Below are 20,943 nucleotides of genomic sequence, written 5' to 3' on the forward strand. Positions count from 1 at the left end.
CCTGGGGTTTTTAGGGCTGGGCCATTTTGCAATGATTTCTTCCTGGGCAAACAGCCCCTGGTTCACTCCCAGGCTGGCAGGATCCGCAGGACCTGTGCTGGGTCTTTGCCTGGGGAAGGGAGCGTGGCCGGAGCGGCGGAGGCTGTTTCCAGCAGTGAGAGAGGGGAATGGCATTTCCCTGGAGCCGGGCTGGTTTTCAGGAGGGATCTCTAGCCAGGCTCTTAGGGACCAGTCCAAATACAGCAAGGTTTTACCAATTAAAGACTCCACGGGGTTAATACAGCAAAACGCCTGAGCGTTGGCAGTGAGCGCAGTGCAGGATGTGACAAAGCCCTTGGAGATGCTGTGGGTGCTGGTGGCCGGTCGTGGCTGCGCGGGATTCCTCCCTCTGGCTTCCTAGAGTGCTCTGCAACGGGGGGTGGTTTGACCACAGCCTCAGAAATGCTCTGAGTTGGTGTAAAACTGGACACTTGTGCTTGGGGGGGTTGATTTGGCTTGGTCGAGGGCCCCCCATCCCATTCACTGTGTGGCTTTACACCAGCACCGGGGAAGGTGGGACTTGTTCCTGCAGCTGCTTAAAGTATTTGCTGAGCCAGAACTGGAGGAGCAGGTGCCCGTGCCCGCCTGTTCGGTGCTGGTGCAATTCATGGCGCTGCCCACAGAGGGTCCCTCCGTCTCGCCAGGACGCGGGGCTGTCCGGTTCATCCCCTCTGCCCGAGTCTGCTGGCGAGGGCACGGTCGGCATCGCCCTTTGCTCTTGGCAGGAACTGACTTCAGAGATGAGGCAGCACCAGGAGGACCTGGCCACCCTGGAGCACCTGGCTGCGGAGCTGGGCTCCTGCGGCTTCGGCCCCGGCACCTCCCAGCAGCAGGAGAAGCTGCAGAGCCTGAAGAAAGACTTCCTGCAGCTGCAGAAGGTGGCAAAAGAGAGGTGAGTCCTGGGGACCCGGCCGCTCTCTGGGGAGGTGAGTTTGGGGTGGCTTTGTGGTCAGAGCAAGACCCCGTGGAGATCTCCGTTCCATGGGGGGGCACGAGCGAACTCCTCCTGCCTCCCTCCTCCCACACCAGGAGACGTAAGGCAGCTCGCTCCAGCTGACGCTTTAAAAAAAGCCTTGGCTGGGGGCGTTGTGAAAAATTCCTGGTGCTGCAGGAGCTGGCGTTCGTGCGTTTCCCGGCGTGTGGGCTGCCACAGCTCCATCCCAGAGCATCTTGCCGGAGGGGAGCGGGATGCTGGCGGGGGATCGGGAGCCTGCCCCAGGCATGCTCTCCGGGAGGTGACGGAGCAGAGCAGACTGTCCCCGGAGTCCCCTAAAGTGGGGGTAAAGGAGACCTTTAGCAGCAGCTTGAGCTCGAATTGGCCATGGCAGCGTGAGCAGGATTGGGGGGGCAGCTCGCCTGTGTCCCCGGGGGGTCACACCTCCCAGGCTGTATCTCCAGCCTCCCTGGTGAATACAGGGAAGGTGATGGGGAAAAGCAGATGAATCTCATAATAATCCCCAGAAATTCGGCACCGCACAGAGAACTGCTCGCAGCTGCGGTCGGCGAGGGTGAGCCGGAGGGGCCCGTGGCTCCCGTCCGGGGGCTGCCTTGTTCCTCCGGGACGGGCTGAATAGACGAGAGCTGTGGCCGGGGAGGAGGGGGGCAGAGCCTGGCCCCCCCCGGGCTGCAGCTGGCTGGAGCGAGACGGCATGAATGAGCCCTGTCTTCCCGAAATCTTCGCTCCCCCCGCCAGGACAAAGGGACCGGTGCAGAACTGGCGCAGGTTGGCAACGGTGGTCCCACGGGGGTGCCGGAGCAGCCCCAAAAGTGCCACCAGCCGCAACTTGGGGGGGCCAGCAGCAGTGGGGGGCAGGCGGCGGCGTGCACCCCACTTTGGCTGGCACTGCATGCGCTGTTCCTAAGCAACATCTAATAATAATAATAAAAAGAAGGGCTCCTAGAGACACAACTGTGCTACATTCAAGTGGGGGTAATTGCAAGGCAAGGCACGAGCTCTGACTCTCTGAAACCTTTTCACTCTTAGAGAAAAGGATGCGTCGTCCTGCCAGGAGCAACTGGATGAATTTCGGAAGCTGGTTGGGGCCGTGAGGAAGTGGCTGAGGGAGAGTGAAGGCAAAATGCCGCCCGCCGAGACCTCCCTGGGCACCCAGGAGCTGCACAAGTGCAGGCAGCAGATCCAGGTGGGCAGCAGGAGGCGAAACTGGACTGGGAAAGTTGGCAGCTGGTGTGGAAACGCTGGAACGTGGAATAAATCCCAGGAAGCAGAGTCCTGGGAGGTGTTTTATGGTCTCAGGAATCCTGGGCTCCCCTGTACTTGCTGCTGGGCTGCAGCCCCTGGTGTGTGTGCATCCAGTGGTCCCTGGCTTGCGGAGAAGGGAGCAGTGTGAAGGTCCTGGGCACTGCCTGGTTTCCCTTCCCTCTCCCTGCCTGTTCCAGGGATTTGGGAGCGGGAGACCCGAGCACACTCACTTTTGCGGAGTATTTCCCCTTGCTAGACATGGAAGGCGGCCTCCCGTCATCCAAACCCCCGCTCCTCTCCAGCACCGTGATGCTTTAAATCAGGATATGCCAAGGGTTTGACTCAGAGGCGGAGCAGCGTCTGCTGAGTCACCCGCGGCCCTCGCGCCCCACGCACGCCGCCGGGCTCCGCCGAAAGCTGCGGGGACCGGACTCGCGTGAGGCTGGGTTGTGTCGAGAGGAGGAGGAGGGAGGTCCCCGAAACAGTAGGAGGGGGAATAAGGTTTGCTGTGACAGCCCCACTAGTTAGGGAAGAGCTTTTCACTCTTTGATTCCCCCCGACAAAAATAAACATAAAGACACCCACTTCCCCAGTGCGGTCTGCTCGCCGTGTGCTGGTGTCACCTTTGCCGGTTCCCTGGGTGCCGTGTCCTGGTGCCACCGAGTCACCGCAGAGGTGACGGGTGAGGAAGGGGGGGCTGCGGCGGGGCAAGCGCAGCCTCCGATCCCAGCCTTTCCTTTTGACCAGGATCTCCTGGAGGAGTGGAAGGGGAAAGGGGCCCAGGTGGAGGAGATCGGCCGCAGGGGGACCCTCCTGGAGAACCTGATCGTGGAGATTACGGCCCCCGACACCCCGTCCAAGGCAGGTGAGTCGCAGCCCGGCTCTCCTGAGGATGCCTTGTTCCTCGGAGCAATGTTTGCTCTCGTTGCATCTTCTCTGAGCCTGCCTCAAGCGAAAAATGGGGTTATTTCCCCTTTTTAACAAACTTCAGTGGGCCCGTGGTGGTACTAGTATCATGGGGCTCAGCCCGGTGGTCAAGTTGCTGCTGAATGTTGTGTTAACGCGTCAGCCCAGCGCTCGGAGCCCACCAACTTGGCTTAACTTGCTGTGGCGTAACGAGCACTGAATTACCCTGCGTTTGCCATGAGCCCAGCGTGGGGACGCGTACCACTGCTCGGAGGGAGCACGGGGCTTCAGGCTGCCGCAGCGCGGGGGTCCGGGCTCTCGGCCCCGCAGGGAGCTCGTGGAGGCGGCTCCTGCTTTCTCTCGGTGATGTGCTTCAGCCTCCCGGGGACTGGAGCGTTTTAATCAAACTCCAGTATTTGGGTTTCGTATCTGGATGAAATTTAAGACTGCAATATTCAGACGTGATTTACTAGTCTCCTTTTTGGCTTCAAGTCTGTGAAGCAATGAGATTATGTCTGGTTCGTTTGGAAACCAACTAAAAGATGTCTTCCAGCTCGTGAGAACAAGTCCCTGGACTCTCATCATCGATGGGCATTTATAGGAATTCACAGTCTAGATGTGTGTGTTAGGGTTTACTTGATGAGCAGTTCAGTGGGAAACCTCCAAGAGAAGTGGGGAGAGGCTTCTTGTGGGTGACTCACATGGTCACCCACGTGGGGTGACCGAAGCTGCAGCCCCTTACATCCACGAAAGCTTTAAAATGCGTGGTTAGAGAGAGAGAGACTTACCCGATAACGTTCCTGATGAATCCCCCTTTGGCGGTGAACGTGGTGTCCAAGGAGGGGACACTGACGCATCCTGCGTGGAGCCTCTTGGCAAAGAGAGCGTGCCTGTGCACCGAGGTGGGTTTAAATAGCTGCATCCCATAAGAAAAGGAGAACATGGGGGAGTTAATCTCTTCAGGGGAGTTAATCTCTTCAGGGAAGGCACTGAGAAGTCTCACTTGATATTATAATTCACAACATCACGCTCAGGGTAGCAGCTTTCCAGGGGAGGTGGTGTTGTGGTCCATGCAGGAGCCACGTCCACCTTGGTGATGCTGGGAGAGGTGCCCAGCTCCAGGCAGCTTCAGCTCTTCTGCTGCTGGTCCAGCGAGGCAGGAGCAGCTCCAGGAAGGCGAGGGGCGCGGGTGTGTTGGGAGGAGGAGAAATAAACGGGCTCCAAATCGAACTAATGCCGATCGCTCGGCGCCGAGCCGGTGAGCTCATCAGCGCCAGGCGGGTGGGCCCGTGGAGACGCAGCGTCTGTGCTTGGTGGCTGGTGTGGTCCGTCTCGTGGAGGACCGTTCATCGCTTGCTGTCTGCCTTCCTAACGCGTCTGTCTTGTCCCTCTGTCTGTCTCCGTCCCCTCTGCTCAGGTGCCGCGCTGCCCGCGCCGGGAGGGTCAGTAGGCAGCGTGAACGGATACCACACGTGCAAAGGTGAGCTCGCTGTCACCGCTGCGCCCGCGCGCGCGTGCCGAGGCCGCCTCGCCGTCTCCCTGTCTGTTTTTGTCTGTGCATTTCCATCCGTGAGAATATAAACCACAATGTGACACCGTCAGCATCCCGGCGCAAGTGAAATGAGCCTGCAAATAGGCTTGTGACTTCTCGGCCGTGCTGCGCGGTAGCCGGAGCCACGGGACGGGCAGGCGGTGATGGAGGATGTAGGTCAGGCTGAAGGACGGAGAGGGGCAGCTTTGGGGAGCGACAACACCCTGACACCCCATCAGGTGGTGTTAAAAGCTGATAAATGGGAGATCGTTTTAAGGCCTGCAATTAAATTTATTGGTTCTAAGGGATTATAACCCATCCAACCCTTCAGTTTGAAGAGCAATTTTAATTATTGCCCGTTATCTGCTGTTAGTTCACTGGTTCAACGAGATAATAGGTGCATAAAAATGGCTTTATATTTTGGTGTCAAATTATTTAACACTGTATTAGCAGTGACATTGTGAAAGGGGAGCTCAGCTTGCATCAGTCTCACAAACACGAAGGCATTCGCTTTGTTTGCAAACTGTCAACATGCATACGTGGTGCAACTGGAAGGGCCCCTCTGGCATGAGAGGTGAGGATAATCTGACATTGCTCTGCAGACAGACGGACGGCAGCGTGGCCTCTTGTTCCTCCTGCTCGGCCAGCTGTGGCTGCCCGGGGCTAGACTAGTACCTGATAGCCCAGGTTAAGGTGGGTAACTCGGGCAGCGGTCCTCATCTCGGGCTGCTTTTTGGAAACAGATCTGACCGAGATCCAGTGTGATGTGTCGGACGTGACCCAGCAGTACCAGGGCCTCGGCGCGGCGCTGCGGGAACGCCAGCAGCAGCTCTCGGCTATGCTGGAGAAGATGCAAGAAGTGCAGGAGGAGGCAAGCTCGATGCTGAAGTGGCTGGAGTCGAAGGAACGAACGCTGTCGGAGCTGGACGCCTCCTCCTCGCCCACCAGGACGGAGACGATGAGAGCCCAGGCTGAGCACAACAAGGTAACTTCTCTTCCAGAGCTAAAAACTGGGATCTGAGCACCTCCTCCCAAAGAATCTTGGAGATACGCTTTATTGCAGCAGGGCTAGAAGGATTAGCAACGAGGATCTGCCCTGGGTTAAAGAAGGGCTTTCCCCAGAAGGGATCGCAGGCGGGTCCGTGGAGCAGGAGCCCCCGCGCCGTGCTCGACCCTCGTTGCCCTTAGACCTGTTGCTTTCAGGCATTTGGCTCAGGGGAAGGGAGCTTATCTGTCGCCCTTGTTGCTGGGTCACTCCAACTTCTCCTGGAAAGCATTTCCCAGCCTTTCCCTGCTCTTGGAGCCAAGTTAGCTCAAGATATTGCTAATAAAATTAAGTGATTTCATTAAAGAGCAAAGAACAGAAATTGCCCAACTCCAGCTTGTAGCTGATGCTTTGTTCCCCCTCGGTGATTTCATTCTTTTGCCCTATAGAAGTTCAAATGATTATTTTCCAGGCATTTCTGGCTGAATTGGAACAGAATTCTGGGAAGATCCAGAAGGTAAAGGAAGCACTTTCTGGCTTGCTAGAGAAATATCCAGATTCTCCGGAAGCAGCAAACTGGAAGAAGATGCAGGAGGACCTGAGTAAGTGCCTGAAGCACTTAGTGAGGCTTCTGTCTTGAAACATCGCGTTAGAAGTGGTTCAGGATTGCAGGGCGATTCCAAAGTCACAGCAGAGCAGAGTCGCTTCTAATTAAAATTTAGTAAATAGCGAACTTATCTCCAAGCTGTCTGGTGTACAAGGTGTTCCTGAGATGAGCACTGTCATGACTAATGAAATCTCTATGATGGATGTGTATTTTAAAGGCTTGCCTCCTTAAATTACTTCTTTTTTAAAAAAAAAAAAAAAAGAAAAAAAAAGCGTTAGCGACATGGGTTGATTATTTTGATTAAAAGCTTCACTGCTTGATATAAAATTCTAGTCATTAGTAAGGCTATCCTAGGTAATTAAATGTTGACTAAACAAGACTGTGTATTTAAAACGAAGCCCAGAGATTCTCTTCTTTGGAATAGCAGGAACGCGTTTACGGAGTTCTCCGTCCAGGAGATCTGAATGTGCTGTGTGAGGACTGATACAGATGAGAGTATCCTCATTTATCGAGCCAGGGATGTGAGATGGCTCACCCAAGGTCAGACCAGCTCGTGGCAGTAGTGACTAGAGCGCAGAAGTCCTGCTTGCAAGGTTTTTTTTCTATGAGCTTCAAGACCACGTAGCCATTAGAAATGGGTAACGGCTTATTAGATGGAGAGTAAATAGAGCCACGCTAGTTTTATTGAAAAGCTGAGGAGGTTTCCCATCGGGGAAACCATGGGGAAGGGTAAAAAACCTTCTCGATGGAGGGGTGGGCTGGCCGGGAGCATGACCACCGCCAACACAGCCGGTGCTTCAGATTGCAGGTGGGAAAGAGCCAGCCAGGCCACGGCCGAGCGGCAGCAGAAGCTGGAGGAGTCGGCGAACCAGCTGGCCAGCTTCCAGGCGGCCGAAGCCCAGCTGCGCCCCTGGCTCATGGAGAAGGAGCTGATGATGAGCGTGCTGGGACCCCTCTCCATCGACCCGAACATGCTGAACGCGCAGAAGCAGCAGGTCCAGGTGAGCCAGGAGCTGTGTCCGCATCTTCGCCGTGGGTTCGGGACAAGGAGGGAGGGTGTCTCATCCAGGATGTGAGGTGGAAGATTGCACTTGGAGTTGTCTTGCAAGCGCTCTGCCATGCAGCGAGTGTTGGGAGACCTCATGGCTCCTCTCCCAAGTTGAGTGCAAACTACTGTGAATAACTTGAAACGGTTGCAGCGCTCGAGCTGCCTTCCCCACGCTGGATTGACTCATCAATGAATCACTTGGTCCCTCTTGGAGAGTGAAATTGCTTTAAACAAGACCTGTGCTGATGCTCTGCAGGACTTGCTGCACCTCTGCCTGGCAGCCTGCCCTTTCCGTACCTCCTGCTTCCAAATCCTACATGTCCGTAACCGGCCACACCATAAAATAAAATGCCCCAGTTAACGTAATTAGATTTCCTTCTCATCTAACTGGTTGATGTTACATTACACAGCAGTAGGACAAATAAGAGAGAGCAAAGTACTGGAGCCGCAGACCCCTCCCAGCTTTTTAAGTTGCAAGGTCACAGCAAACCGTGGGCTTCCCAGCCCCAGTGCCGTCCCACCCCGGGGCTTGTTCCTACTGATTCCGTGGGCTGGGTAAAGCCCCTGGAGGTCTGGTTTGTTTTGACTGTGTGTACTCGGAGCTGTCGGTTTTATGCAAACATTTTTATGTTATTTCTGTTCCAGTTTATGCTGAAGGAATTTGAAGCTCGCAGACAACAGCACGAGCAGCTCAACCAGGCAGCTCAGAGCATCTTGACTGGCCCTGGAGATGTTTCTCCATCCACTAACCAGGTGCGGGAAGAGCTTCAAGGGGTTAATCAGAAATGGTCTGAGCTAACGGAACGCCTCAACTCCCGCTCCAGCCAAATTGACCAAGCCATAGTGAAGAGTACCCAGTACCAGGAGCTCCTCCAGGGCCTCTCCGAGAAGGTGAAGGCAGTTGGGCAGCGCCTGAGCAGCCAGTCTGCCGTCAGCACGCAGCCCGACGCCGTGAAACAGCAGCTGGAGGAAACCAGTGAGATCCGCTCCGACCTGGAGCAGCTGGAAGAGGAGATTGCAGAGGCTCAGACCCTCTGTGATGACCTCTCTGTCCTGATTGGGGAGCAGTATCTCAAAGATGAGTTAAGGAAACGTCTGGAGACGGTGGCGCTTCCTCTCAAAGGCCTGGAAGACCTGGCAGGTGAGACAGCACGGAGAAGTTGCTTAAGAGATGTTGGAGTGTCGAAGTCCATCCCTGCTTTTTGCCAAAGGGCTCTCCCATCACTGGTTTTCTAGGAATAATAGGGGAAGCACCATTTATCATTTTTTAGGGTGCTTCATGGGTGGTTTATGCGGGACGAAGCACAGGAGAGTTCACACTCCAGATACACCTGAGCCTGGAGAGTGAGCAGAGATGTTTGGTCCCACTGATGTGGCTCTTCAACAAGCCTGCCTGGCTCGCAGCAGTGTGGCTGTGCTCGGGAAAAAGAAAAAACTGGTTCCTAAATTCAGAATGGGGCATGGAGAAGACCCAGTGGCCACCTTCTAATCTTGGGATGCCTCTTCTGGTTTCTAAGAGGTTGCATTTGGAAAGTAGTCAGGAGAACTGAGACTACTGCGCTGCCATTGCCTGTTACTACTTAAGAAATTCATGAATCAGTGAGCAAAAAGGCTAGTGATGCAATGGAAAGCTCCTTCCTGTTAATCAAAACACAGTTGGTGCATCTGAGATGATTTTAAATAATTGCATTTTGCTTATTTGATTTCAGCTTAATTGTTGCGTTCTAATCTTATTTCCATTTCAGCCGACCGGATGAACCGACTGCAGACTGCGCTTGCAAGTTCCCAGCAGTTCCAGCATATGTTTGATGAACTCAGGACCTGGCTAGATGACAAACTGTGCCAGCAAGCTCAGAGCCAACCTGTTTCTGCTAAACTGGAGAGGCTACAGAGCCAAATTCAGGAACAAGAAGAGTTCCAGAAGAGCCTCAACCAACACAGTGGCTCCTACGAGATGATCGTAGCTGAGGGAGAATCTTTGCTGCTTTCTGTCCAGCCTGGGGAGGAGAAGACCACTCTGCAAAACCAGTTGGTCAGCCTCAAAACACACTGGGAAGAGCTCAGCAAACAGGCTGCTGATAGACACTCTAAGCTCAAGGACTGTTTGCAGAAAGCTCAGAAGTACCAACGGCACACGGAGGACCTCCTGCCTTGGGTGGAGGACTGCAAGGCAAAGATGTCAGAGCTGGAAGTAACTCTGGATCCGGTGCAGCTGGAGGCGACTCTTCTGAGATCGAAGGCTATGCTGAGTGACGTGGAGAAGCGCCGTTCCTTGCTGGAGATGCTGAACAGCGCTGCTGACATCCTGATTGATGCTTCTCAAACCGATGAGGATGACATTCGGGATGAGAAGGCTGGGATCAATCAGAAGATGGATGCCATCACAGAAGAGCTGCAAGCCAAGACGGGCTCCATCGAAGAAATGTCACAGAGGCTCAAGGAGTTTCAAGAGAGCTTCAAGAACATTGAGAAGAAGCTGGAAGGGGCGAAGCACCAGCTGGAGATCTATGATGCATTAGGGCCGCAAGCCTGCAGCAATAAGAATTTGGAGAAGCTCAGGGCACAGCAGGAGGTGCTGCAGGCCCTGGAGCCGCAAGTGGATTATCTGAAAAACTTCACTCGAGGTCTAGTAGAAGATGCCCCAGATGGGTCTGACTGTTCCCAGCTCTTAAGCCAAGCTGAGGTGGCTCAGCAGGACTTCAAAGCTGTGAAGCAGAAGGTAAATGACTGCTGTACGCTCATGGAAAACAAGCTTGAAGGGATCGGCCAATTCAATAATCGGGTGAGGGAGATGTTCTCTCAGCTGGCAGATCTCGATGATGAGTTAGACAGCATGGGCCCCATCGGGAGAGACTCTGACAGCCTTCAGTCCCAAGCAGAGGACGTTCGCACGTTCCTGGGCAAACTCCACAGGCTGAAGTCTGACATTGAAGCTTCTGAAAGTGAGTGTAAGAAGATGCTGGAGGATGAAGGGAGCCCCGATTTACTAGGACTGAAACGTGAATTGGAGACGCTGAATAAACAGTGCAGCAAACTGACCGAGAGGGGCAAGAGCCGTCAGGAGCAGGTAGAAACGACGCTGTCTCGCGTCGAGGACTTCTACAGCAGGCTGAAGGAGCTGACCCACATGACAACAGCAGCAGAGGAGAACGAGGCGTTGCAGTGGGTGGTGGGAACAGAGGTGGAAACCATCAACCAGCAGTTGGCAGACTTCAAGGTAGGTCTTTATGCTATCGTGTTTCTTAAGTGGTGTTTGGTGTTTGAAGGTCTGTCTGGTGTTGTGGTCTTTTGCGTAGGATGTCTGTCTTCAAGCTGTCGCGGCTTCGTTGTTCATTGCTATAACGTCAGCGTTTTTGGTGTGGTAAAATATCCTTGCTCTGGAGAATATAAGATCAACTGTTGGACTTGATAGTCTGCGGTGAAAAGGTGCAGAAAGATTTTGTGATTGGGAGGAAAAACTTTTCCCTGTTCTCCTTGTGATGTGTAATGTTGGCGTGCAAGTACCTCGTGGGCTTGTAGAGGCGGTTGGCATTTAGGTTTGGGGAGAGGGAGGGATGGTTTTGAGTCCATCTCAACTGTAAGTTGGCTCCATCTGAGAGTCTAGTCCAGATCAGAACATCCTGTAGGTCTTTCTTCCAGGTCTACCATTCCTGCTTGTTGTTCACTTCATCTGGGACATATATAAGTCCATTTTTGGGGTCCTTGGGTACAAATAAAGCCAAGATAAGCTGTGGGATGAGGGACAGACACGGGGAATAAAACCAAGGCAAAGGTTTGCCGTGGGCTGTTCATGTTTCCAGCAAAGAGCTGCTAGAGACCATCAAGGCTTGCATGAAATGCTGAGAGAGGGAAGAGTTGGAGTGGGTTTGATTTTTTTTTTAATACAGTATTATGGTGTTGGGTCATGCTGTTACACTACATTAATTATATTAATACTGCTTAGAAATTCTCTTGCTGTGAAACTTCTATTACTGATGTGCTCAGTAGCTGATGATTGGGCTGATTTACATCTGGCTGCTCGTTTCCTGGTGTTAATGGGGGCTGGGAGGGGGAGGCGTTTTTACAGCCATTTACTTTTCATCTCATGGCTAATTGATCCCGTTCCACCACTTAATAGCTCTGTGAAATCTTCACCAGGACAAGGTATTTCTGTTTTGGGGATTGCCTATCCAAAAAAAGAGCTTGGAAGTGTTACTTACGGGGCAAACTCAAACTGATCTGATCGTATTGCTGTTAACTCTTGGTTGGGCAGTCTTTTCCATTGAGCTTATATTGATGGGAAGGATTTAACTTCATCATTAAATACCACACAGTCGCCTGGAACAAATATATCCAAAAAGGAGTTTCTAGTCCTTAAAACCAGGGAAACTTTCCTGCAGAGCAAGGGATTATTCCCGGCTGAGCAGCTCTCATTAGAAACGATGATGAAACCCAGCGTCGGTGCAGATTGCTTGCTTGGCCGAGCTGGCGAGCGGGGCTGGCAGGCGCAGCTTAACCCATCGCAGCACTTGCAAATGGTCTGTATCTCCGTGACCTTGAGGATGACCCTTTAAGACCACGGCGTCCTGGGCTGCATGAGCCAAGGGTGCTTTGGGGAGCGACGTGTCCTTACCAGGAGTCATTCGTTGGCCATCGAGCCCTCACGGTGCAGCTGGGGTCTTTGTTCATGGCAAAATGCAAGTTGCAGCAGTGATGGTAGGGTTTTGCCGTGTAATGGCTGAGAATAAAATGGGGGAGAAGCAAGAAGGGATGGAGCAATCACGGTTACACAGCGGCATTCCTCCCATGCGCGGTTCATCCAGAGAGCAAGCATTTTTGCACGAATCGTAAATGTTGCAGAGCAGATCTTTGCAAAGCCTCATCTTACGGTTCTCTCTAAGGGGAAATGCAATCCCAGATATCGATCTGCACGTGGAAGGGCATCGCCGCAGACGGGCAGGGACCGTCTGTACTCCATACGTGCAGGAGGGAGAGCGGTGGAGGAGTCTGGCTTGGGCTCGGGGGGAAGCGAGGAGCACGAGAGGCTTTTTTTGGTTGCACCAGGCTTTTATTTCTCTGCGCCTAAGACAATATCATAACTGTCTCCCTTCTTGGATTGCAAACAAGAGGCAGCTCCTCAGCCGGGCACTGCTCCCCGGGGCGGCGTGGGGACGGTGCAGCTGAGCGAGGGGAGGAGGATGGGGTGGCTGGGGCTCTCCAGGAGCGGTCGTGGTCCGTCTGTCCAGAAGGCTCAAATGCGGGCAGATATTATGTCTTAAGGCATTAATTTTAATGAACATCTGTGTAAATGAGATGCAAATTAGGCGTGGCCCCAGGGCTCCAGGCACGTTGCCAATGCAGCCCTGACAAAGGTGGGCGCTTCTGGACTCATTGTGTCCAGATTTTAATAAAGAAGATATATTGAAGGCTCTGACGGAGGCTGTGAACAGATGACCTTCAAAGCAGCTTATACCTGAAGCTTCCCATATATTTTTCTTTTCCTGCCTGCAAACACCCCTCAAACTTGCCCCAAAAGGCCACAACCTACAACAAACCCTTAACTTTTGGAGAACTGCCACCCGTGCGTTTCCCCTCTCCCTCCCAGCCCTTTTCCCAGGTCACAGGGGGACTAATCCCGGCTGCGGGAGGGATGAGCCCTCTCCCGCTGTAAGGGCTCCTCCTGGCCGGGTTGCTGGGAGGAGGGAGGCTGGGAAGCAGCTGTCGGATCTTGCTCGGGGGGAAGCTTTGTTTGCAGGAGATGTTTTGGTTCAGCGAGCGGGTGGGGATGGCTACACCGAGGGGCTGAGCCCACACCGGCTCCTGTGGCCGTTGGAAGCCAGGACGGAGACGTAGGGTGGACCTGGCCCTCAGGGGTGGGGGAAAAGTAGGTAGGGACTGGTTCGGAGCACTAAGTTGTTAGAGGATTGTAAGAAACCCACCTGGAAGAGACTTTAAGGGGTCATCTAGTCCATCCCCTAGCTTTATGGTGAGATCAAGTGGAGCTGAAAGGCATTTCTGTGGTTTGGAGTCTGTGCTTATATGGACGTCCTGATGGATCACTTAGATACAGCTACGCTACAGAAGAAATAACGTGTTTTTAGCTTACGTTAAGCTGTCAGAGCAAAGGGACCTCATCTTTAACTCCTGGTCTTCAGCATGAGTTTCACCCAAGTGACTGTCTTTCCGTTGCTGCCTCTCTGAGGAGCCCCTTTTTTGTGTAAAAGGGTACTAAAAGTTGGGAGAATCTTTCAGCGCCGTGTCTCCATGAGCATCACACGGCCGAGTCAGGCTCTTCAGCGCCAGGGACAAGTGACAGCCACCAGCGAGAGCTCCTCATAGGAGCTTTCAGGCCGGGGCATTTCTTCCCCCTCTGCTCTCGCTGCTGTCAGCTCAGGTTTCTCAAAGCTTACGCTAATATTAAATTTTAATGACTGGAATCAAATGAGTTGAACAGTTGAAACATTACTAAACATAACAGCTATGTTGATTCAGTTTAGCAAACAGCAGAATTCCCCAGGGAAGCGATTCCCCAGGTACGATGAGAGAGGAAGGGTCACGCGGAGGCGTAGGGCTTTTCTCCATCGCGTGCTCTCCAGCATCATCTCGCTGCTTCTGGGCGAGAAGACCCCGAGTTACAACCCTTCCTCCCAAAGATTGGGAAACTGATGCTGTGCTTAGGATAAAGCTTGTGCCGTCGGTGCAAGGGGCTGATCTTCCTTTACACGCCCAAGAAGCAGAGGTGAGGTTTGCTGGTTTGTAGTGATGGTGCCAGGAAGCCCCAGGCACGGGCTCGTCCCGTCTGGCCAGGGAGCATCCATCAGCCGGGGCGGTGGAGAGCTGATGGAATCAAATTCTGTGGTGTTTTTGGGGAAAGACATCTGTGCTGGGGTAGCTTGGCCTCCTGGCTAAGCGAGCTTAAGCCTGGTTTTGTTTACTTTATCTTTTATACAGTGGATTTTGATCTTGGGTTGCAAAGCCTGGCTGGTACTTAGCGTTAGCAATTCTGAGCTGGGACCCTCTTCGAGTCACCGTGTTGGTTTTGGACAAACTCTAAGGTTGCCACATTTCACCTACAAAGCAGAGCGTAATGCTCAGCCCTGGGCCAAAGGCGCTAGCAGAGATTTTTAGCCTTGCTGCAATATAAAGCGATGCTCGGGAGTGGAAGGATGCCGCTGCCTCCCCCGTCGTATCATGCCAGAGTGGTTTTGGTTTGCTGGGGACACTTTCCTCCCTGTGAAGAAGATGAGGGCAGGAGCGGGGCAGCCTTCTTCCTTCTGAGTTGTGCTCAACCACCAGAAGGGATTTCTGCAAAAATCTGAAGAACTTGACCCAAAATGAAACCCAAGAAAAAGCATCAAACCTGACGTAACCACACAGTCACCGTCGCGTTCAAATCGATGCAGATGCGGTTGGCTGAAGGGGAAGACGCGTGGTGACGCCTCCGCGCGCGGCTGGACCTCCACCGACTCGCCGGCCCCCTCCTGATGCCGCGCCGCGGCCCCCGCCGTCCCCGCAGCTGCGCTTCGCCCCACGTCTGCTGGCGGCGTTGGGGCACGGCGGAGGAATGCCGGCGAGCCGGGACCTGCCGCGGCTGGCACACGCCGCGCCGCTTATCCAGGATCTCGCCTCCGAGTATTAATTAAACCCCACCCTTGCCCCAGCCGGAGAGGAGGGGGGGAGCAGGAGGGGGTCTGCCGCGGGGAGCAAGGGACCGTCGCATCCGACCCTCACCAGCAACGGCTTTGCCAGGGCAGGTCGCGGGGAGCGGAGGGAAGAGGTGGGATTTCGGGCTCCTGCCTCTCCTCCTGCCGTGGATTTTTGGGGAGGTTATTTGAAACCGGAGTTGCTCAATGCAGTGAACTCGGGCACCGCTCCTTCACGCCAATAAAGATTTTGTGCTGGACGATGGAGAGGGGGAGGGAGAATCCCTAGACAGCAATAACTGAAGCCACACTCCCGTTTTATTTTAGAGCAGGTCAGGTCGTCCGGGGCCCGCGGAGCCCTCGTGCCTCCCGCACCCTCTTTGCTTAAATAAAAAAAAATCAGGAAAGAAATCCCGGGAGGGGTGACGCAGTGAGTGGGTAAAGCCCTAAAGAGCATTACTCATCTTGCCATTCAGATGCCGCTCTGTCTAACCCTGCTCCGGGTCCTCCCCGATTCACCCGAAGTAAAAGCAGCAATTAGCCGGCGCTCGTCGCGAGCCCACACGCGCTCCCGTGCCCTCCCTGCCGCTGCCCCTCTTCGCGGCAAGAGGACGTCGGCTTTCTTCGGCGCTCTATTTATGACTCTCTTAATTCCCCCAACCTTTCAGACGGGGAGCTGACTCAACGGCGCTATCCGAAATGCCGCTGTTGCTAATAACTGTTTGCCTCCTGCCCGCTTTCCGAAGCTGCTGCTTTTCGGGCGAGGGGGCTGCCGGTGGCACGTGGCCTTGGGGTAACAAGGGAGCTCACAGGCATCGCATCCCCCCCGTGAGCTCTTGTCGCTGCACGGGGCACCGGTGGCAGGGGAGACACGGGACAGGACGTGGCTGCCCAGTGCCGTGCGGTGTTTCACGGTGATTATTTTGCAGGAGGACTGAAACAGGCGGTTTCTTCCCAGAAGTTTATCCCATTTACGTTTGCAGAGCGCACTCCTCAGCAGGCTGGGGCCGAGCGCGGTCCCTGATGGCACAAGCAGCGTTTTGTGATCTTCCTGTGTAAGACGGGCTTATGATGATCTTAAGGGTCTTTTCCAACCTAAATGATTCTGTGAGTCGATGATTCTCTCTCCGGGACTGGCGGCTCTGTTCCTGCTGCTGTGGAGCCGCTCTCGAGGACGGGCGGAGGAAAACCGGCATCCCATCTCGGGATCGCGGGGCTGAGCCGGAGAGCAGGAACGAATCCGTGTGCTGATGAGGCGAGGTATTTACACCAAAGCATTTACACTCAAAGCCTTAATTTCTCGAGACGGCACATTAACCACTACTAGCAGGCACATGTGCTCGCAGGCGATGCCCGAGCACCCAGCCCGGGCCTCCCCGGAGGCTTTTTTGGTAACTCCGCACCCAGTCATATAGCCAAAGACCCCAGAGCTTGGGGTGCGTCGCTGGCGGGGGCTTCAGGGGTGGGTGGGAGAGGGGAGGTGGGTTTCTGGGATGGGATGGGGCAGGGAGGGGACACTGCCACTTGCTGTGCCCCAGCCCGGCCGAGGGTATTTTTAACCCTTCTATGCCCCCGGAGGAATGCGTGCGGCTCCCGACAGTCGTCCAGTTGGGAGCAGCTGGGTGGGACTGGGCTGGGAGCGGGGACAGGCTGCACGACGGTGTCTTCTCGTTGAACGCTTTCCAGACCTACTTAAAGTATCTCTGGCTAGTATTTTGAGCATCAGCAACACACGCAAAAATGCCTCCTCTCTGACAGCTGTTAAGCTGCCTTAAAGGCACCATCTCCCCTCGTTGGAGAAGAGGATGATAAATGGGGGGTGATAAGCACGGGCTGTGCCGGGTGACGGGGCTGTCACCGACCCTGGCTGGGGCGAGTGGCCCGAGCAGAGCTGCAAAGCCTTGCTGGTGCTTGGTGCCCTTCTAACCCCCCAACCTGGGGGCGGTGGAAACAAACGTGTTTGAACAAGAGGCACTTGAGCGCGAGTGGCCCCTGCAGCCTCCTCGTTCCTTGGAAATAAATTTTATCACGAAGAAGGAAAGAGCAAACGCGACCTCAGAGCTCAGCCTCCCCGAAGGGAGCGTTGCCCGTGTGCTTGTTCATCAGCGAGCGCGGATGGGTTTTGACCTTGACTTGTCAGCGGGCGGGCAGAGAGGCACAGGCGCTTTCCTGATCCCGAGCAAGCCGAGAACAAGAGCAAATTAAGCCGAGAGTTGCTGAGACCAACCAAATCGAGGCGCTTTTTTTTTTTTTTTCTCCCCCTTGACCGTAAAACAATTAGGCTGTGATCAAAAGGTCCCTTTCAGGAGCCGGCTTGGGTCACTGCTCCAAAGCCACCCACTTGCAGATGCTTTGGTGACCCTGCCAGGTCTCAGCTGGGGGAGATGGCCGTAGGAATGTCCTCTCGCAGGAGCGCTCGTTAGCTGGTGGTGATGACACTTCGCAGTGTTTCCAGGAGATACTAAAAATACCAGCTTTGCATAAGAGCGGGAGAGCTGAGGATCCGAGGGAGGAGGAGATGGGAAGTCTGCAAGGGCTGAGCAGAGGAGGGAGAGGAGCCCGGTCCCGGCGGGATGCGGCCGTGGAGGAGAGATCCGTGGGGAAGCACATGGTGGAGCAAGCACAGGACTTTCCCATCATCCACAGCATCCAAGCGAGTCACCGTTCGCCGCCGGGGAAGGGAGTGACTGCGGCCGCTGGCTCTGGAGCAGACGGGGGCTTCTCTGGGGAAGGGCTCGGGCTTGGATTAGTCACCGCAGTGTTTCGAGAACAATTGCCAATTCTTCTGCCGAAGGAGTGGTTTAAAATGTCTCCCATCCAGAGGATTCTCTGGATGATAACACACTTACCTCACTTCCTAAAGAGCCTCCAGAGCAGTTTATTAATCACCCCATCCCTGCTGTCCCCAATTACTCTGACAGTGGGTGAGGAGCAGCTTCTGCAGTTTTCCCTTTCCCTGGGCTGGGCAGTGGGGTGGCAGCACCCTGCCCGTGGGTGCTGGGTCACTGGCAGCATGGAGTGGGATGGCCAGAGAGCCCAGGGTGCTTCATCCACCCTCGTGCAGCACCAGAGCAAAGCCTGGCAGCCACGGAGAGGAATTTGCAGGAAAATCTGGGCAGCTGAGGACAAAAATGGGCATTTCTGCAGATTGCACCTCCCGTGCCCAGACAAGCCCCTGGCCTCAAGGACCCACCGCCGGGCACGTGGCTCTACCCTTCGCTCTCAGTCCCAGCCCGGGTTCCTCCCGGGCTGTTTCAGGGTGCTCTGTGTACACAGACGGGGTCCCAGGGGAGCCCCAGGCTCCGCAGCGATCGAGCACCGAATGCCACGGTGTGGGTCTGTGCCTGAGCGCTGCTGTAACACGTGGGCTCCAGGCTTCATTTGAGAGAATTATTTATACCAACATCTATATTAGCTGCCTTGCAGGGAAAGTGCTATGGTGCAGCTCCTACACCCTTGGAAAAATAAAATAAATGAAAAAAAGCAGTGCTTGCTGCATCTGTACATCCAAACTGCGGATCATTTCTCCGGCAGTTTAGTTTTTAATCTCTTTCTAAAACTTTTCCAGTGGAGGTGCGGACCCCCATGGAGCCAACCCGAGTTTCCTCCCACTCTCCAAATTATCGGGCTACAGGTTGCAAATAGCCTTTGAAGAGAGGGATTGCGTGGTGGCAGAGGCCTGACATGAAATCGGTTTGAAGTCAGCTGTAAGCCAAGGGGATAAGGGAGCACCCAGCCCGGCACGGTGGGATGGGATTAGCCCGGGTGCTGTTGCCTGGAACAGCCGGGAGCTCGGGGCTTGCCCACGCGGTGCCGAAACGGCAATCGCAAAGATTTGGCAAAAGGAGCGAGTTTAGGAGAACAACGGTGCTGAAAGGGAGATAAAGAAATCCCTCAGACCTTCTGACAAATGCAGCAAAGGCTTTAAAAAACATGAATCCTACGATAAAAATCCCAGCGAAACCTAAAAAGCGGTTTCTAAGGCAGATTTTGGGTGTGCGTGATTTGGCGTTGTGCTTTTATCGTGGTGTCTGGGGGAGGCTGAAACCCACCCCAGGTCCTTCCGTGGGGCTGGAGGCTCTCGGGGTTCATCCCCTCTGCCTTGCTTGGACGTGGTGCCATGTCCCAGCCCCGTGGTCCCTCCTGCCACCACCAGCTTGGTGACCCTTACGGAGTCCGACGTGGGGACATGGTGACCCGCACGGAGTTGGACATGGGGGACGCAGTCAGCAAAACCTGTAGGGACAAAGCTCATGGTGCAAAGGCAGGAGCTCTCCCGCATCCACCCTCAGCCAGGCTGGGCGAGTGGGTGCTGCACTGCCCAGGGCAGGAGGGCACCAAGGTGAAGATTAAAGGAGCTTTAACGATGAAGAAGGTCCTTGGTTGTACCCAGGGCTCGTTAGTGATGTGTCGATCAGAGATCGTGAGCTGTCTCTGGGCTCTCTTGCTTGTCACATAACACAGGTCCCTCGTTTCCAGCTGCTGAGATGCATTAAAAGAAAGCTAAAAATATATTGGTTTCCAAATACTGCTTTCCCATGTAAACAGTGGCGGCAACGGCGGGCAGGATGTAATGCAGTCGTAAACAGGGTGACATCACCCCGTGACGGGGAAGGCACGCGTCCCCGTGCTCCGGGGCCGGTGGCCATATGAGGAAAGCTTGAAACCTACGGGTCTGGGAGACAAATGGGGATGCTCCTACTTGGAGCAAGTCTAGGAAAACCTCCGTGAGGGTCTTTATCTGCAGGACGTGGCTGTCGGATGGCCTGGGGTGGCTCTGGGGCACCAGTGGGTCTGGGCTGGGTGACAGCCCTCGGTAGAGCTGTTTGGTCCTCTCCTCACGGGTGGCTGGCTGCCGGAGCACGGGCATCCCAGCACCCATCCGCAGCCGTGAACCCCAGCTCGGGTTTGGCCAAAACGTGCTGGTAACGGGGCAGGCAAGAGGAGGTTTGGTGACTGAACAAAAGCCAGATGAAGGGTCCTGGTGCTCTGTTCTGCCCACCACCGCCACGCCGCAGGTCCAGCAAGCTGTGAAGTGAGCAGACGCGCTCTCCTGAGCTCGGGGCTGCAGCTCCAAAGCTCTATCAGCCGTTTATTTCAGTCCTGGTGCTTGCTGCTGGCAGAGCTCCGCGTGCCAGAGCCGCTTAGAGACACTCAAAAGGACAAAAATTCAGACAGGACCTTCGCGTCCTGCCCCATCCTTCCCTTGCACCAACACAAAGCTCGAGCAAAGCCCTGAAGTTGCAGTTCCCAGCACCCTTCGGCTTCTGTCCCCATCACTGGGGTGGCACTTGGTGGCTTAAAGCCATGACTTGGGGAACCTGCAAGAGCCCTGGCTGGAATCCTCAGGCCAGGCACAGCAGGTTTTCAATTGGCTTTAGTACTTGCTGAATATTTCCCTAATGGTTTTAGAGACGGGGGGCTGTGTTGGAGGAAGACTTGGCTTGCTTCTGGCACGTGACTCGGTGAGGAAATGGGAAAAGAATTTCTGGCTGTGAAACGGCAGCTCCACGTCGAGATCGTTCCTTCTTCGCAGTGGAACAAAAAGCCTCCGCGCCCCAGCCCGGATGCCTGGGATTCCTTGTGGAGGGGCCCCGGAGCGGTAACGGTCCTGCTCCTGCTCCGCCAGCTCCCGGCCAAGGTGGTAGCGGGGGAGCCGGGGGCGGCTTTGCCGGAGCGCTGGCACGGCGCGGCCGCCCTGCCCCTGTTGTTTCAGCTGCGCTGGATTAATAACACGGACCAAGAGCTGGCCTGTCCCCCGCCAAGTATAAAAATCTGGGCTTTGGGACGCTCTTGCAGTGTTGGCAGCCAGGGCTGGAGGAGGCTGTGGGGCCAGCCCGGACCATCCGTCTGTCTGTCCAGGGGGGCTCGGGGGGATGTGGAGGGGACAGCCATGGAGGGGCAAAGGGGCTCCCGGGGGCTGCCTGGGCTCCCCCTCACGCAGTGCGGGGCTGCGGGGGGGCTGCTCGTACACCCCTCCCAGGTCCACGCTCCCTCCCCACCTC

General features: G+C 55.0%; 1 protein-coding gene across 31 annotated transcripts in view; it reads left to right on the top strand.

Moving 5' to 3' along the window:
* Nucleotides 1-20,943, top strand: part of MACF1 (microtubule actin crosslinking factor 1) — a 140,387-nt gene that overhangs the window by 76,680 nt on the left and 42,764 nt on the right. For 28 of the 31 annotated variants that reach the window (XM_075173302.1, XM_075173318.1, XM_075173308.1 and 25 more), the window contains 9 exons: nt 765-931; nt 2,024-2,180; nt 2,987-3,104; nt 4,563-4,625; nt 5,420-5,661; nt 6,134-6,263; nt 7,070-7,269; nt 7,962-8,457; nt 9,062-10,533. In XM_075173302.1, coding sequence (XP_075029403.1) covers nt 765-931; nt 2,024-2,180; nt 2,987-3,104; nt 4,563-4,625; nt 5,420-5,661; nt 6,134-6,263; nt 7,070-7,269; nt 7,962-8,457; nt 9,062-10,533 — 3,045 coding nt within the window. The remainder of the gene's footprint in view (nt 1-764; nt 932-2,023; nt 2,181-2,986; nt 3,105-4,562; nt 4,626-5,419; nt 5,662-6,133; nt 6,264-7,069; nt 7,270-7,961; nt 8,458-9,061; nt 10,534-20,943) is intronic. The other 3 variants (XM_075173311.1, XM_075173326.1, XM_075173334.1) reach the window with 1 other exon arrangement.

Source organism: Calonectris borealis, chromosome 25, assembly GCF_964195595.1.
Source record: "Calonectris borealis chromosome 25, bCalBor7.hap1.2, whole genome shotgun sequence".
NCBI classification, from domain to species: Eukaryota; Metazoa; Chordata; class Aves; order Procellariiformes; family Procellariidae; genus Calonectris; species Calonectris borealis.